Consider the following 16,355-nt stretch of genomic DNA (forward strand, 5'->3'; position numbering starts at 1 on the left):
ATGGAGACAGTCTTTGGAAGTAGATGATAAATTGTTAAGATTTTATCTGTGACAGTTGAGGGGTGCTGTCTGGGCCTATACGTACAGCAGGAGTTTTCCTATTATTCAGCTTCCTTTACTATGCCCAGCACTATGGCAGTGCAGGAGATGAGTCCAATCCTGGCCTTTAAGTAAGATCTAGTGTAGGCTCCTTTGATTTTCTCTCACCCTGCCCATAGGGTATCCTGCTAGAGTAACCATAGTTTTGGCTCCAGTTTCTTCCCAAGCAAAGCCCTCAGCATACTGTTCAGCCAGAATCAATTTAGGACTACGATCAATTGCAAAAGCCCATGAAAGGAACTATGGCTCTCTGCCTGGACTATTGGGGGGCAGGCTCGCTGCACTGGCCTTCTGGGCTAAGATGAAGGGTGGGGCCGACAACACTGCCGACTTCTGGGTCAGGCAGGTGCTCCGGGGTTGGTCTTGGGGGTCCCTGATGCCTCCAGACTCCAGAGCCCTTCTGCCGCCAGACATATTGCTGGGTTTATGGGATCTGTGGCCCGCTTTTGTTAATTCACCACACAAGGTTTTGCAGTTTGGTGATGTGCAATTTCCCCAGCGGGTGGTCTTTATTCGGCTGAGGAAGTACAGAACCGACTGGGTCGGGAGTGGGGTCAGCGCATCGCTCTTCACAGCCCTGGTGCTGGACCTTCGTCGGGTTGCCGCCCTGGGGGCTTTTTCTCAAGGTCTGGGAGAGTCTCCCCAGCCCCTTCTTTGGCTTTAGTGACTCCTCTTCCCTGACCAAACATCAGTTCTGGGTAGTCGCTCTGCGGCCTTTAAGGCGTTGGGTTTGCCCGGCGTCTCTGGGGTATGTGCAGAATACCCTGAATACAAAGTGCAGTCTGTCGGCCAGTGGCACTCCAAAGCGTACCGGGCCTTTGCAAGACCACTGCTGGGCCTTTTCGAATATGAGGACGTTGGTGTTCACATGCTTGTCTCTTGTTCCTTCAGATGTCAGGAGTGTGAGGGAACTGGTATGGGTGCTCATCTGGGGGCACAGCTTGGTTCTCTGGGCGGGTTGGAGTGCCTCCTCAAGTGGCGGAGCCTGGCTGGGGCTCAACCGGTGTGCCACCATTCAGTGGTTGGGCAGATGTAGCATGCGTTGGGAGCGCCTCCTGCCCACGTTCTTCCAGCAAGGGCTGGTGAAAGTTTCCCCGCAGATTCTGGTTCTGCACATGGGGGGAACGATTTATGTCTGCTGAAGGGCAAGGTCCTGATTCTTCAAGCCTGAGATTTATGGCTGATTCGGTGTCGCTGACCTGGACTTGCCACCATTGGGTCCAACCTACTGCCAGGGGGGCATGGAATGATGGTTGGGATCCCTGAAGATGGTGGTCATCTCTGACCTAGGCAAGGTTTTCTTTTTAGCAGATCTGCGCATCCTGGAGTGTTTTGCTGCATAGGTGTGGGGGAGGGTGACTAAGCAGAGGCTTGTCACCCTCCTGTGGTGGTTCCAGGCGGGCACTCTACTGGGGGAGAGGACAGGTGAGCATTCGTGGGCACCATTTAAGGCTCGAGGCTTTCGGCTCTGGGTTTCGTGGCCCCAAGTTGGAAGATATGGCTTACCTCTGAGGATGACCCTCCTCACCCACTTGGGTTCCGTGGCTCGAGGGGAGGTGACAGGGGAAGATCTCCCAGTCCAGAATTGGGTAGATTGATCTGCAGGGTGGCTACGGTGGACGCCACGCCTCAGACGACGAATGCCTCACTCAATACCTGTCATGATTACTTGTTTTTCTATGCGCCCGCCCGTGGTTCCTTCGCAGATTGTAATATGTCAATACATGTGGCCCAGTTTTATCCCAACTCTATTGGTGTCATCTCATCATTTCTCCCCCCTATGCACCCGCAAGTCCCCTCACCCTGCGTCCGGCTTGCCTGGCTGCAGGGGTGTATGTGTTGTGGGGGGGGGGAAGGGCGGGATGAGGTCTAAGGCCATTGGCCCTCGCTCTTGACATCCCAGTTGGGCAGGGGGTGAGCTAGCTGATATTTAGGCCGCCCCGCCCCCTCTCCTCTTTTAATTCCGGCTTTTCTGGCTCCCTCCCTCCCGCCCAACACGCAGTGTGGGTTGTAGTGGTTGCCTGATTGGGGGTCAAGTAGGAATTTTTGCTCTTAGCCAGATTGGCCGGGCTATGGGTTTTTTGCCTACTTCATACTGCAGGTGGGATAGGGAGTAACGTAGGCTGATTGGTATCATCCGATTGCTATTCTCATCCGGTCACAGAACTGTACTGGTGGTTTCGGGTGGGCACTCCACTGGGGGAGAGGACAGGTGAGCATTCGTGGGCACCGTTTCAGGTGACTGGTAAGGCCCGAGGCTTTCGGCTCCGGGTTTCGTGGCCCCGAGTTGGGAGATACGGCTTACCTCTGAGGATGACCCTCCTCACCCACTCGGGTTCCATGGCTCGAGGGGGGGTGACAAGGGAAGGTCTCCCAGTCCAGAATTGGGTGGATTGATCTGCAGGGTGGCTACGGTGGATGCCACGCCTCAGACGATGAATGCCTCACTCAACACCTGTCATGATTACTTGTTTTTCTATGTGCCCGCTGGTGCTTCCTTCGCAGATTGTAATATGTCAATAAACGTGGCCCAGTTTTATCCCAACTCTATTGGTGTTGTCTCGTCGTTTCTCCCCCCTATGCACCTACAGCATGCCACAGAGTCCTGTACAATATGCAGGGGTTCTTTGACTAGGGGTGAACGAAAGTCACTTACCTTTTCTCACAGCTTTTTCGCGGTGGGGGGGAGTGCTTCGCTGCTCCCCCTGCGAAGTTCAGGCCGGGGGGGGGGAGGCTTCCCGCCTCGCCCGGCCGAAATTCAGGCCGGGGAGGAGGCTTCCCGCCTCGCCCGGCCGCGAACACGAAAGTAAAAAAAAAAAAAAAAGTCCCCTGATAGGCTACGTGACGATTCACGTAGCCTATCACGGCTAGATCTGGAAAGTCAGCCGTGATAGGCTACGTGAATCGTCACGTAGCCTATCACGGGTGACTTTAAAAAAAAAAAAAAGCGCGTACGCGAATGGCGGCCCCCATAGGGAGCCGCCATTCGCGTTCCTTATTTAGTTGCTGTAGTCTACGTCAATACTTACGTAGACTACGGCGAAAATAAGGGCAACGCAAATAGCGTTGCCCTTATTTTCGCCGTAGTCTATGTAAACATTGACGTAGACTACAGCGACCAAATAAGGAAGGGGAATGGCGGCTCCCTATGGGGGCCGCCATTCGCGTACGCGCTTTTTTTTTTTTTTAAAGTCACCCGTGATAGGCTACGTGACGATTCACGTAGCCTATCACGGCTGACTTTGCAAATCTTGCCGTGATAGGCTACGTGAATCGTCACGTAGCCTATCAGGGGTCTTTTTTTTTTTTCTTTCATTGCAATGGCGGGGGCGGCAGCCGGTCGAAAGACCGGCTGCTGCTCCCGCCCCGCTCGAACACCAGACGAACCGCCAGCTGGACCCGCCGCCGGGAGGGACATTCAGGGAAGGTAAGTCCCGTCCCGGGGGGGGGCGGGGGCGGGGGGGGCGGAGGATTTCTCCCCGAAACTTGTTCGGGGGGCCGAACACGTTGGCGCTCGGCCCCCCGAAGTTTCGGGGAGAAATTCTCCGCCATCCCTATCTTTGACAGACAAGTATATGCAGAGAGTAGAAAATCTGAAAATCACTGAGGAACATTCTTTGTACCATGTGTTTAATAAAGCTCTTGATTAAATTAAACACGATCTCTGTTCCCTTACCAGAGCAACATGTGTGCAAATAACCAGCAACTGGCCTTTTTAATATGCAAAGGCATCAGTATGCCTTCAAAACCAACACAAGCCATGTTGCTAAAATTCCAAACCTGCAAGGTTAAACTCTTTAGGCTGAAATCCTATACACATGTACATGGGAGTAAGTAAACCCACCCCATTGAAGACAGGGGGATTTACATCTGAGTAAACATGCACAGCAGGATTGCATTGTTAGTAATAGTTAAATTTGTGGCTTTAAACAAATGTTCCTTCCTGACAACTGTCAACCCAACCAATTAAGTTGGGTTGGGTTGACAGTGCTATAGCATGTCATTGCCTGGTAGTTAACATGCAAATAAATAATATGTGACATTTGAGCTTTGTAAAATGAGATCTTATTGGAGCTCTTGGGAGATTTCCATGTATAGACATTTGCTTTTATTTACTATTCCATAAAGCAAGAAATGAAATGGAGGAAGCATCTACATGTGGCATGCAAACTGTATGAAAGGCAGGAGCCGAAACACATGAGGTTAAATGTTAAATTATAATGAAAATAAATAAGAAAGAAAGAAAGTTATATGGGGCCTTGTGGTACTTGAAAAATGTCACAGAACCACCAAGTTATGCAGATGCTTTTTGTTGAGTTAGATCCTTGGTTTAGTATCGTCTACTCTAACAGCAGCTATCCAAGATCTCAGACAGGGGTCGGGCGGCCATGGAGGTCCTGTTCTTCTAGTTGGCATCCTTTAGCTGGAAATGCACTACTCAGATAGCACTGGTTGTTGCCATGCAAGTACTTGGAGGGACTGTAGTTCACTGGCAGAACATATGTTTTGTATGCAGAAGGTCTCAGCTTCGATCCCCAGCACCTCCAATTAGGGCTAGGAAGGAATCCTGCCTGAAACCCTGGAGAGATGCTTCCAGTCAGTGTTGACAATAGTGGGATAGGGGGACCAATGATCTGGCTCAGTACAGGCAGTTTCCTGTGTCCCTACCCTTCTACTGAATTTAATGCTTATATAAGGCTAAGAGTTGGAAATCCTAGCTATGACATTGTGACACTAGTGTAATTCTGAGTGTTACTTGCATACTGTCATATTTTATGACCATCCCATCCCACTGTAAGGACAAATGTACTTGTGCATTACGTATTGGGACTGAGCTGTTAGTAGCTGCAGAATATGAACACAAAATAAGGAAATGTTTGAGAGCCACCGACGTTTCTTTCATGATGAACCCTCCCCCCGCATCTGGCTTGCCTGGCTACAGGAGGGAGTTTGCGGGGGAGGGGGAGAGAGACAAGACGGGGCAAATGCCATTGGCATTTGGAGGTGACATCACCACGGAGGCGAGGGGCTTACTGCCCATGTTAGGCTGAGGAGCCCTTCCCTGTTTCCTCTTTGTTGCGTGGCTCCTTCCCTCCCGCCCTGGGTGCAGTGTGAGTTTTACTGGTGGTCCTTTTGGGGGCCAAGTAGAAATTTTTGGCTCATAGTCTGATTGGCCTTTGCTATGGGTCTTTTTGCCTACTTCACACTGTAAGTGGGGTATGGGAGTAATGTAGGTTGTTTTGGTCTGATTTAATCACTCAGGTTTATTTGGTCACATTGCTAGATAGGGAGTTATGTGCTGGCACTTCTGGTGGGGTATAGGGCTGGTGAGCATTCAGAGGCACTGTTTCAGGTGACTGGTTGGAGGCTGGAGGCTTCCAGCTCAGAGTTATGCAGCCCGAGGTGGGAGATATGGATTACCTTTGAGGCCGACTCTCCTCACCCACTCGGCGTTTCGCAGCCTGAGGGGAGGTGACAGGGGAAGGCCTCCCGTCCCAAAATTGAGCAGTTCTGAGGGGTGGCGATCAAGGACACCACTCCATAGGCATCTAATGTGTCACCTGATACAAGGCCAGAATAGTCTGGTATAGAGAAGTGCCCGCCTTTGTTTCCCTTTGCAGATTGTTCCATTTTCAATCAATGTGGCCCAAGTTTTACACCAAATACTTGCATTTCATCTCGTTACTCCCCCCCCCCTTCATCCTCAAATGGTTCAGCTGTATCCATCCAGTTGGCAGTTTCATCTAGCTGGCAGGTGTCAGTTCCCCTCCATTCAATGTCTCTTTGGGTTTTCTCAGATGAGACTGATAAGAACAGAGTGGGCTGTATAGAAAGCATAGCTTCAAAAGCAGCCCATCATGAGTAAACCTCACCTTCATGAATCTCATCTTCATGGATACAGATGGTTGCAGGAGGTCCTATATAGGCAATCAAGTGAAAAAAAGAGCTTCGGTATTGGGCAGTATAGAAAAGAAATGAATGAATAAAGTTCATGGGAGGAGATACTTTGGACACATGGGATAAAGATACTTACCAAATCAGCCGAAGGGAACATGGCCCTCTGTTTCTGCTGTGTAAATGTTTATATTGGCTTACTAAGGTAAAATTCATTGAACAATTTATATATTTGAGAAAATATAGTTTAAATGTTGTGAATTAGTTTATGGACACAAGCATATTTGCAGCCACATGTTTTTATATACTATAGCAGTCAAACATGATTTTAAGCATTTCATTATTTATGTATTTATTTTTACTGGTGGCTGTGTGGAACCCCCCTGAGAGATTGTGTTAGAAGAGCTGAAACACTTTTTACTTCCCTTAACGTTTCTCAGCTTTTTCTCCTGAGTATGAACCTCCAAATACTCTTCAAAATTTTATTTTATTTGAAATTCTGTGGGAACTGCAGCCCAGATCTTACCAACACTGTTTACTGCATTTGAGAAATATCTATATACTTTGCTGGGGAGAGGCAGATGGTGTCCACAGTATAGCCTGAATAAACAAGCTACATTAATATTTCTTGTGGGTCCGAAGTAGAGATGTGCAGAAATTCCCAGAGAAATGTCTCTCATTTATCAAAACCCTTACTGCTTCGGTCAAAATTCTTCAGATATTTTTTCCAAAGAGGAACCTTGAAACTTATCTTGGAATGTTGCCTTAGGTGACATTTGGTGGCAGCAGCAACAACAATAACCATAGTAATAAATTTAAGAGAACACTGACATTTCAGACATTAACATATGTAATACAGTTTGAGTTGGATCCAAATTTAGTTATAGTTGGAGTAGACCTACTGAAATCAATGGGACACAAGTAATCATGACTGTTCTTCTAAATATGACTAAATCTGGATCCAACCCCTTTTCAGTTCTCTCCAACTGCAGTGGGGAGATGGGGGCAGGAGATTTCCCTTCTGCAAGCTTCCTTCCACTCAGTGTTCTCAGGATCCAAGCCATTACCTCCACCCAGAGTTTAATGACCTGAAGAATTATATTAATGGACTGCAATTAATGAAGGTCTTTTAAAGGGGAAAAATAATATGCTTGTTAAAATTTGCTGGAAGTACAAGTAAGGGGAAACAAGTTGTCCATTTCAGCTTGTTTCTTCTTCTACTAAATCAGCAAGAAATGAAGTGACTGGACATTTTTAAGGTGAAATGAATGAAAGCTGGAAAGTCTCTACTTTCTAATGCACTATCTGTCTTAAAGCAGTTTTCCGTCTTTGATGGAAATGTTGCAGGTCATTAGTCCAGAATGAAGACTAGAGCCTTTGGGGGATTTTATGAGAAATGGATGCACACGCACATACATACACTCAAACAGCATACACATGACGGAATCATTTTGTACATACTGTAAAATATTTCCATTAACAAGATCCATAACATTTTAAGAGCAACTGACCCATAAATGATACACAACAGCACAGGAGGAATAGCCAAACCACCCTTCACCAACTTGATGCCCTTCAGATGTGTTGGACTACAATTCCCATCACCCCTGGCTGGGGATGATAGGAGTCTAAAGGGTGCCAGGATGGGGAAGGCTGAGCTAAGTGTTGGCTCTGTAATAGCAGTCACTGTAGTTCCTATAAAAACCATTAGCGGTGAACATGAGCTAGAAGACTTGCCTGCTTTTCCTCTGAAAATGTGGTGCTCCCCAAACTCATGAAGAGCTGCAGATGAAGTGGTCTACCGACTACTGCAGACGATAAGCCCACTGACTTTTCTTGTTACACCATACAATAACCAGTTCAGGAAGGATATGAAGTTTGAAAGCTGTGCACAGCTCTGGGAGCCTTGGTCTGTCCTCTGCCATTGCTTGTAGGAAATCTTCTACCACTGTCACATTAGAGGGAATGGTAACAAGAGGCCTCATATTGACTACCAAGTGAAATTGAAAATATTTCATCTTCCCCGCAAAATCTCAGGTTTAAATGATTCCCGCCCCCCACCCTACAGATCTGTCCATGCCTGTGTGGAGACAGGGAACATTCTCATTCCACAGCCCCATAATGCTCATTTCCCCTACCTTCCATTCTCAGAGTTTAAGGAAACCAAGTTTCTTGTTTATGGGTAAATGTGTACTTGCTTACAGTGATAGTAGTCATTTGGTAAAAAATGATGTTTCTTTCTTCAGTATGGCTTTACCAAGTGGCCTAACATTAGTAATAACTATGCAGAGAATTTGTTGCACTAAAATTTAGTTGGTGGTTTTAGGACATACATGGGGTCATTAAAGTCATAGTTTTATTGACACGATCTGATTTTTAAATCTGTAGTAGTAGTATTTCCCTTTTATTGTTCACTGCTCGGACGTCTTACTGATGTACAGCAGCAATATATATATATATATATATATATATAGTAAATAAATAAATAAATATATGTCCTATGTCATGTGGACAAAATAAGAAGGCCCTAAGAAACATTGTCTCTGGATTTATACACCGATGAGAATTAAACCAAGTTCTTGTGGATTTTCCTGCATTGTGGATTTTCCTATTCTTTGATGCCTCATTGTTATCTCATTGTAAACTCTACTGCTGCAGGTGGCCATATAAGTCACAGTGAAGTGTATGACCTTTTAGGTGACTGCTAATTATTGAACCAATGTCAGAGCGCAAAAACTGCCAGACACATAAATATTGTAAACTAGCACAAGGTATACATTAAATGGGCAATGTTTTCCAGCAACTTTTATTTTATTTTTAGTTGTTTGATTGTTTTTTTTTTTCTCCTTTCTTTCTCTAGGCTGTGGAAACCAACCTGGCTTCAAAGGATAGTCACTGGGTCTACGTAAATGAGGTAAGAGAATGAGGATGCATAAACTGGAATTGCTAGTACTGTGTGGTTTCTCTTTCTCCCATTTGTTTCACTGTTACCTTGCCAAATGTGTCTTCCTTTTTGGGGTTGAGGCTGGAGACAGACATTTTCTTTTTCCAGAGGGATGGAGGTGATAGAACCACCATATTCCATGGTATTCATATGCATTTCTTTTGCCTCCCTATATTTTCCGGTTGAAGTAGGGATGTATGAGAAATTTGTTTCACTTTCTTAAGGATTTACCCCTCCTGAACTCGAATACAGACTTGGACTCAATCTGCTGGCCAAGTCCATACATTTCTGAGCTTGTGATGCAGTTCGTGGACAAAGACAAGTGCATTTGAAAGTGCGTACATTTGAAAAATATGCACGAAAAAATGCTTACTTTTGAAACATGTGCACAAACATGCATTGATCAATGGGAGAAAATGTGTACTTCTTGGTGTGCACTGAAGTATACATGAATTTTCGTGCCCACAAACCCTCCTGAAATTCACGGTCTGACATGGGCGCAAGTTGAAATGAGCTTCGAGGTGGAATACAAGTCAGTTTTGCTGATTTGTACATCCCTAGATTAAACATGTTTTGCGCATTTGAAGCGCTGCTTCAGAGCGTGGGCAGTGTTAGGGGTGGGGTTTGTTTCCAGTTACATAGGTGGGGTTCGTTTACCCAGGATTGCACAGTTATATAAAAAGAGACGTTGAATGAGCTTTTTGCTCATTTGCATGTGGGAGAGCTTCCTCAAGCTTGGTCCTTGTGGAGTAGCACAGCGACTACACAGCTTCCTTGTTGCCATGTTTGCCAAGCGTGTAAGCTAAGTGAGGGATTCCACAGCTCCCTGGAGCTTTACAAAGAAAAAGAAAAGGAAAAACCTCCACACACAACCTTTGGGGACCTCCTGCATATCTCCCTGTGAGCAATGGTTTTCATGTTCATGACTTGGATGGAAAACAGATAAAGTTTTGAATTTAACTTGATTTACCCTACCTGCTTGAAGAAAGTGTCTTCCCCGGTGAATATGCAGACGCTGGTGGAGAAATCAAAAGGTGTAAAAAGTTGACTCAATTCTAGCGTGCACGCGTTGGCGATGCTGGCTCTGTTATACTAATTTCAGTTCTCGGGGTGTATGGAGACTGTCCCTCTCCTGTCCTGCTTGAATGATACCAGAATGCAAATTGTACAGCTCCATTTCCAGATTTCTCTTTGGCAGAGGCAGCATGACTAGGGATGTATGAAAGTCACTTACCTTTTCGATGGGGTGATTCGCGGTGGGGGGGAGGCGCTCCGCACCTCCCCCCGAAATCCTAAACTGTCTGGCTCCGCGGCAGCTCCACAGAGCCACCGGCCAGGGTCGTCTGCAGCCAGAGTTCCATCCATGGACGGGCCGCTGCAGACGCAAATGGCGGCCACCGTAGCGGCTGCCATTTGCATCCTGCGAAGCTGCCGTGATAGGCTACGTATTTACGTAGCCTATCACGGCAAGCCCCCCCCAAAAAACAGCATACGCAAATGGTGGTGGCTGTGGCGGCCGCCATTTGCATTCCCTATTTTGAGCCGTTTTAGCCTACGTAAATATTTATGTAGGCTATTACGGTGAAAAAAAGGGAACGCAAATAGCGTAGTGGGCACTATTTGTGTTCCTTCCCCCCCTGCCATAATAGCCTACGTAAATATTTACGTAGGCTAAAACGGAGGGGGAAAAAAGGAATGCAAATGGCGCCCACTACGCTATTTGTGTTCCCTTTTTTTCGCCGTAATAGCCTACATAAATATTTACGTAGGCTAAAACGGCTCAAAATAGGGAACGCAGATGGTGGCTGCCACAGCCACCGCCATTTGCGTATGCTGTTGTTGTTGTTTTTTGGCTTGCCGTGATAGGCTATGTAAATACTTACGTAGCCTATCACGGCTATGATCAGGAAGCGAATGGCAGCCGCCCTGCGGCCGCCATTCCCATGTCAGTGCAGACGGCAGCAGGTAAGTGCTCCGTTCCGCGCACCTTTCATGGGTTGGGGGGCGGGGGCTTCATTCCGCCACAGATTTCGGGGGGCCAAATGCACTGGCATTTGGCCTCACCGAGATCCGTGGTGGAATTCTCTGACATCCCTAAGCATGACAAAGATAGAAACGAAGTCCTGCGTTCTTGGATCAGGAACAGCAAGGCTTGTCATGTTCCTCCTCCTCATGCTGACCTCATCCACTGTAACTGTTCTTGTAGGAAAGAGACTAGAGAGTATTACTCCACAGAAACGCAAATATATAGCTTCTGAGGATCTGTAGGCTTGCAGTCTGTTACCATTAACAGCAGAGAAAGCAAGGAGCCTAAATAAATGCAAGGCCATTTATACTCTAGTCTCTTGTAGTACATGAACATTACAGAAGATTAGCTGTTAGCCTGATACATTATAATCTTTACCTCAAAATTGAACTGATTGCATGACTGTTATCCAGTTTTACCTTAAAGTAATGAATATGGTCAGTTGATAAATTCTGAATCCGGTTTAAAGGATAATTGACCTTTATTTATGTTGTTCATAACAGTGCCTTTTTTATTATTTAATACCCCTAAGCTGTGTTTTGTAAATGCCCATTTTGAAAGTCTGTGCACTGAGAAATGATACACAATATAAGCAGAGAAAAAATAGCCTGTACATTCATTTATAAATTGCCGGCCACTTAAGGAAAGCAGCATTATTATATACATTTGTAAAGCTTAATAATTACATATTCTTTATGTGCTTAAGGCTGATAAAATATTTAAATAAAGAGAACGGTGTATCTATTATTTTGTGCTAATGCATTATATAGGGAACATCAAGTTTAACTACAGACTTCTTTGTTCTTATTTCATTCTTTCCTTCGCTTCTCTCTAATTATTTGGAGGATGGCGGCCATATATGTTAACAGGAACTATAAATTGGTTTTGCCTGGTTAGCTGTAATGCATTGAAATTAAAAGGGGGGGGGTCAGTGGGTATAAAAATGCTCCAAAAGGCTACTATGAATCTCCTCCAGTCCTTGTGATGTTTATGGAACTCATTCTTTTTGCTGTAATAGCTTAGTAAAACAAAACCACCATGAAAAACACACAGAGAAAATCAGTATTTATGTTCACATAAATATTGCGCACTGTATAATCTGTACAACATTTGTAGGAGGAGGATGTTGCTGTTGTTAGTTGAGGTGTTGAAGATCACTACCAAAACCTAGAAATGTGTGTGTAGGGAAGATATGGGTGTTATGTGATTATGCGTATGTGTTCTCTCTCTCTCTCTCTCTCTCACACACACACACCCCCCAGAGTATGATGGGGAACTATTTGCAGAATGCAAATCTAAACTCTCAGTCAACAGATTCATGAGACAAGAACAAATTAGAATCTCTATATACCATAATAAAGTATTGGGGACAGGGTTATGGTGGGCACAAAGTGCAAATAGCTACATAAATACCATCCAGTGAATAACTACCAATGTGTAAGCTTATATGGACTCTATAAAATTCAATTGACTTAAAACAGACAACTATACAATTTCTCATATTCAAGAAACCTATTTCCAGAATCTGAAAGTTAAAATAAAGTAAATATCTCATCTTTCTTTCTTTCTTTCTTTCTTTCTTTCTTTCTTTCTTTCTTTCTTTCTTTCTTTCTACACAAGCACTTGGTATACTTTCTGTTTACAGAGTGATGGTATGGATGGATTATCGTTTTGAACTCTTGTATGGATCTAGAGGAATTAATCATGTAAATCCTTCTGTCCTGCATCCATAAGAAGACATGCCCCTTTGGATTTGTTTCTAATTTGAGATAGTCTGGCATGATTTTTTCGCAGCTTGTTAAGTACATGCACAGATAATGGAGCATGTCACCTTCAGTACATAGCCAGCTGTGTTTTCTCTTGTCATTGGAACATATGCCCATTTGAATGTATCAGTGTGGTTGTCATTCCCTAGAGGATCCCTATCGTGTCCAAATTGAAGCATAAATCCACCTCTACTACGTATGGGATTACAAGCACCCTGCAGTAATATGGTGTTTTGAGATACATAAAGCTTGCTGAGAAAGGTTGTTAGTCTATTGGTCTCCCTCAAAATACCTCTGATGTTTTGTGTAAGGAGGAATCTCCAGATTTGCTTTGAAGGCAAAATTTTTACTGAAGGCAAAATTTCAGCAAAATTTACTCTAGGTCAGCCTTCCCCAATCTGGTGCCCTCCAGATGTTTTGGACTTCAACTCCCATCAGCCCCAGGCAGCATAGCCAATGGTCAGGAATAGAGATGGACAGATCTGACAGTCTCGGTCTTGCTGCAATTATTAGGTTTTTTGAGGTCAAACTTGTTCTGCCTAGGGATATACGAAACTCACTTACCTTTTTGCAGATTTTTTTGCGGTGGGGGGGAGGCGCTCCGTCCCTCCCCCCAGAATCCTTGAGGGGGGGGGGGAGGCGATCCGGTCCTCCGCCCCAGAATCCTGCCCAGCCGGCTTCGCTCCATGGCTGGCCGCAGCCGGATTTCCGGCCGCGGCCAGGCTGCTGCGGACGCAAATGGCGGCCGCATAGCAGCCGCCACTTGCATCCCGCCAGGCTGCTGTGATAGGCTATGTAAATATTTACATAGCCTATCATGGCACCCCCTCCCTCCAAAAAAACAGCGTACGCAAATGACGGCGGCTATGGCGGCTGCCATTTGTGTTCCCTATTTTTCGCCATTCTAGCCTACGTAAATATTTACGTACGCTATTACAGCGAAAAAAGGGGAACACAAATAGCGTAGTGGGCGCTATTTGCGTTCCTTTTTTTTTTGCCATTCTAGCCTATGTAAATATTTACGTAGGCTATTACGGCAAAAGAAAAAGGAACGCAAATAGCACCCACTACGCTATTTGCATTCCCCTTTTTTTCTCCGTAATAGCCTACGTAAGTATTTACATAGGCTAGAATGGCCTAAAATAGGGAACGCAAATGGCAGCCTCTGTAGGTGCCGCCATTTGCGTACGCTGTTTTTTTTTGGGGGGGGGGTTAGCTGTGATAGGCTACGTAAATACGTACGTAGCCTATCACAGCTGCAAGGACACCAATGGCGGCCACAGCGGCCCGGCCACGGCCAGCCAGGAGACCAGCCGCCGGAGGCGCCGCCACCAGAGCCGCCGCATCCGCCCCAGGTAAGTTCCATCCCAGGGGGATTCCGTGGGGGGTGGGTGGCCAGGAGGCCATTCCACCATGGATTCCGGGCGAGCAGATTCTAAAGAATCCGGCCTCACTGGAATCTGTGACAGAATTCTCTGCCATCCATTTTGGCACAAGCTTGTAATTATTATTATTTTTAAATCTGTACAAACATTTGTATAGATTTGTGGTAACATACACATTAATGTACACATTTTGTGTGCATTTTAGAACCTTTGCATTTTTGAACAGATGCACCCATTGACCAAAACATGTTTGTGCGCATTTTGGAAATGTACACATTTTTCAAATACGTACAAGTTGTCCAACTCGTTTTGTTTGCCAGAAGGTATCACAAGCTGTGAAATATATGATTTTCTGACCATTAATGGTGTTTGGGTATACATTCAGATCTGGGAGTTGCAGGTTGGATAAATCCATTAAAAACATGACTGGGTGAACTTCTCAACATCCCTAGTCAGGAATCTTGGGAGTTGTAGTCCAAAACATCTGGAGGTACCAGATTGGGGAAGGGTGCTCTAGGTTACAGTCAGTATATTTTCCCAAGCCTGAATAGGTCAGCTCATTTTTGTTATGCATGAGTTGTATTCTGTATTTTAGAATGGATGTTCAGGATACAAGTCACTGAGCAGCAGTTAGGGTTAATATTTACTCAAATGAATAGGGAAATGAAAGAAAACGGACAAATGAAAACAGGATATGTGACTCGTAGTGGTACCAATCAAAAGACACTGTGCAGCTGCAACTATTCCATCTTTCCTCCTTAATGGATTTTCTGTAGGGATGTACGAAAATCACTTACCTTTCGCAGATTATGTTTATGGTAGGAGGGAAGTGTTCCGTCCCTCCCCCCAGAATCCTCCACAGCTGGCTGTGCTCTGTAGCCGCCGCCATTTGCGTACGCCTTTTTTTTTTTTACCCAGTCATTTTAGGCTATGTAAGTTTTTACATAGCCTAAAACGTCTGGGTAAAAAAAAAAAAGGCGTACGCAAATGGCGGCAGCCGTAGCATTCGGCATTCACCGTGATCCATGGCAGAATTCTCTGCCATCCCTAATTTTCTTTAGTAAGAAAAATATGGAAGAAGCAATATAACAAATGGGGCACAGAGAGACTGTGAGATGTGGAAACAGGAAAGGCTGTGTGTGAGTGAGTGAGTGAGTGAGTGAGTCAGTTTGATTTTTCGTTACCATTTGTTGAAAGTTCTGATGTTTCTGACACAGACTGAGATTTGGTTTTTGTTAGTATTTAACTACCCCTTCATGGATCACTGCCTTGTTGTGGGTGGCGAAGGGGCTTGCGTAACTCAGTGAAGCCATAAGCTATACCGTGCAGGGCCACCCAAGATGGACAGGTCATGGTGGAGAGTTCTGACAAAATGTGGTCCACTGGAGAAGGAAATGGCAACCCACTCCGGTATTCTTGCCAAGAAAACCCCATGGAACGTATCACAAGGCTAAAAGATATGACGCCAGAAGATGAGCCCCTCAGGTCGGAAGGTGTCCAATATACTACTGGGGAAGAGCAGAGGGAATTTCCAAATAGTGCCAGAAAGAGTGAAGCGGCTGGGCCAAAGCCGAAAGGACACTCAGCTGTGGATGTGTCTGGTGGTGAAAAGAAAGTCCGATGCTGTAAAAAACAATATTGTTTAGGAACCTGGAATGTCAGATCAATGAATCAAGGTAAGCTGGAGGTGGTCAAACATGAGATGGCAAGATTGAACATCGACATCTTGGGAATCAGCGAACTCAAATGGACAGGCATGGGCAAATTTAATTCAGGTGACCATCATATCTACTACTGTGGGCAAGAATCCCTTCGAAGAAATGGAGTAGCTCTCATAGTCAACAAAAGGGTGGGAAAAGCAGTACTGGGGTACAATCTCAAAAACGATAGAATGATCTCAGTACGAATCCAAGGCAAACCATTCAGCATCATAGTAATTCAAGTCTATGCCCCAACCACTGAGGCCGAAGAAGCTGAGGTTGATCGGTTCTGTGAAGACCTACAACACCTTCTAGAACTAACACCCCAAAAAGATGTCCTCTTCATCATAGGGGATTGGAATGCCAAAGTAGGAAGTCAAGAAATCACCGGGATAACAGGCAAGCATGGCCTTGGTGTACAAAATGAAGCAGGACAAAGGCTAATAGAGTTTTGCCAAGAGAACGCGCTGATCATAGCAAACACTCTTTTCCAGCAGCACAAGAGGCGACTCTACACATGGACATCACCAGATGGTCAAT

General features: G+C 45.4%; 1 protein-coding gene across 1 annotated transcript in view; it reads left to right on the forward strand.

The window, feature by feature from the left end:
* Positions 1-16,355, forward strand: part of GRID1 (glutamate ionotropic receptor delta type subunit 1) — a 1,081,869-nt gene that overhangs the window by 829,160 nt on the left and 236,354 nt on the right. Inside the window, exon 4 of the mRNA XM_084841879.1 lies at positions 8,855-8,908. Coding sequence (XP_084698005.1) covers positions 8,855-8,908 — 54 coding nt within the window. The remainder of the gene's footprint in view (positions 1-8,854; positions 8,909-16,355) is intronic.

The sequence above is a fragment of the Heloderma suspectum genome, chromosome 3, assembly GCF_057233095.1.
Source record: "Heloderma suspectum isolate Gila_16-S chromosome 3, 16-S_ref, whole genome shotgun sequence".
In the NCBI taxonomy this organism is placed as follows: domain Eukaryota; kingdom Metazoa; phylum Chordata; class Lepidosauria; order Squamata; family Helodermatidae; genus Heloderma; species Heloderma suspectum.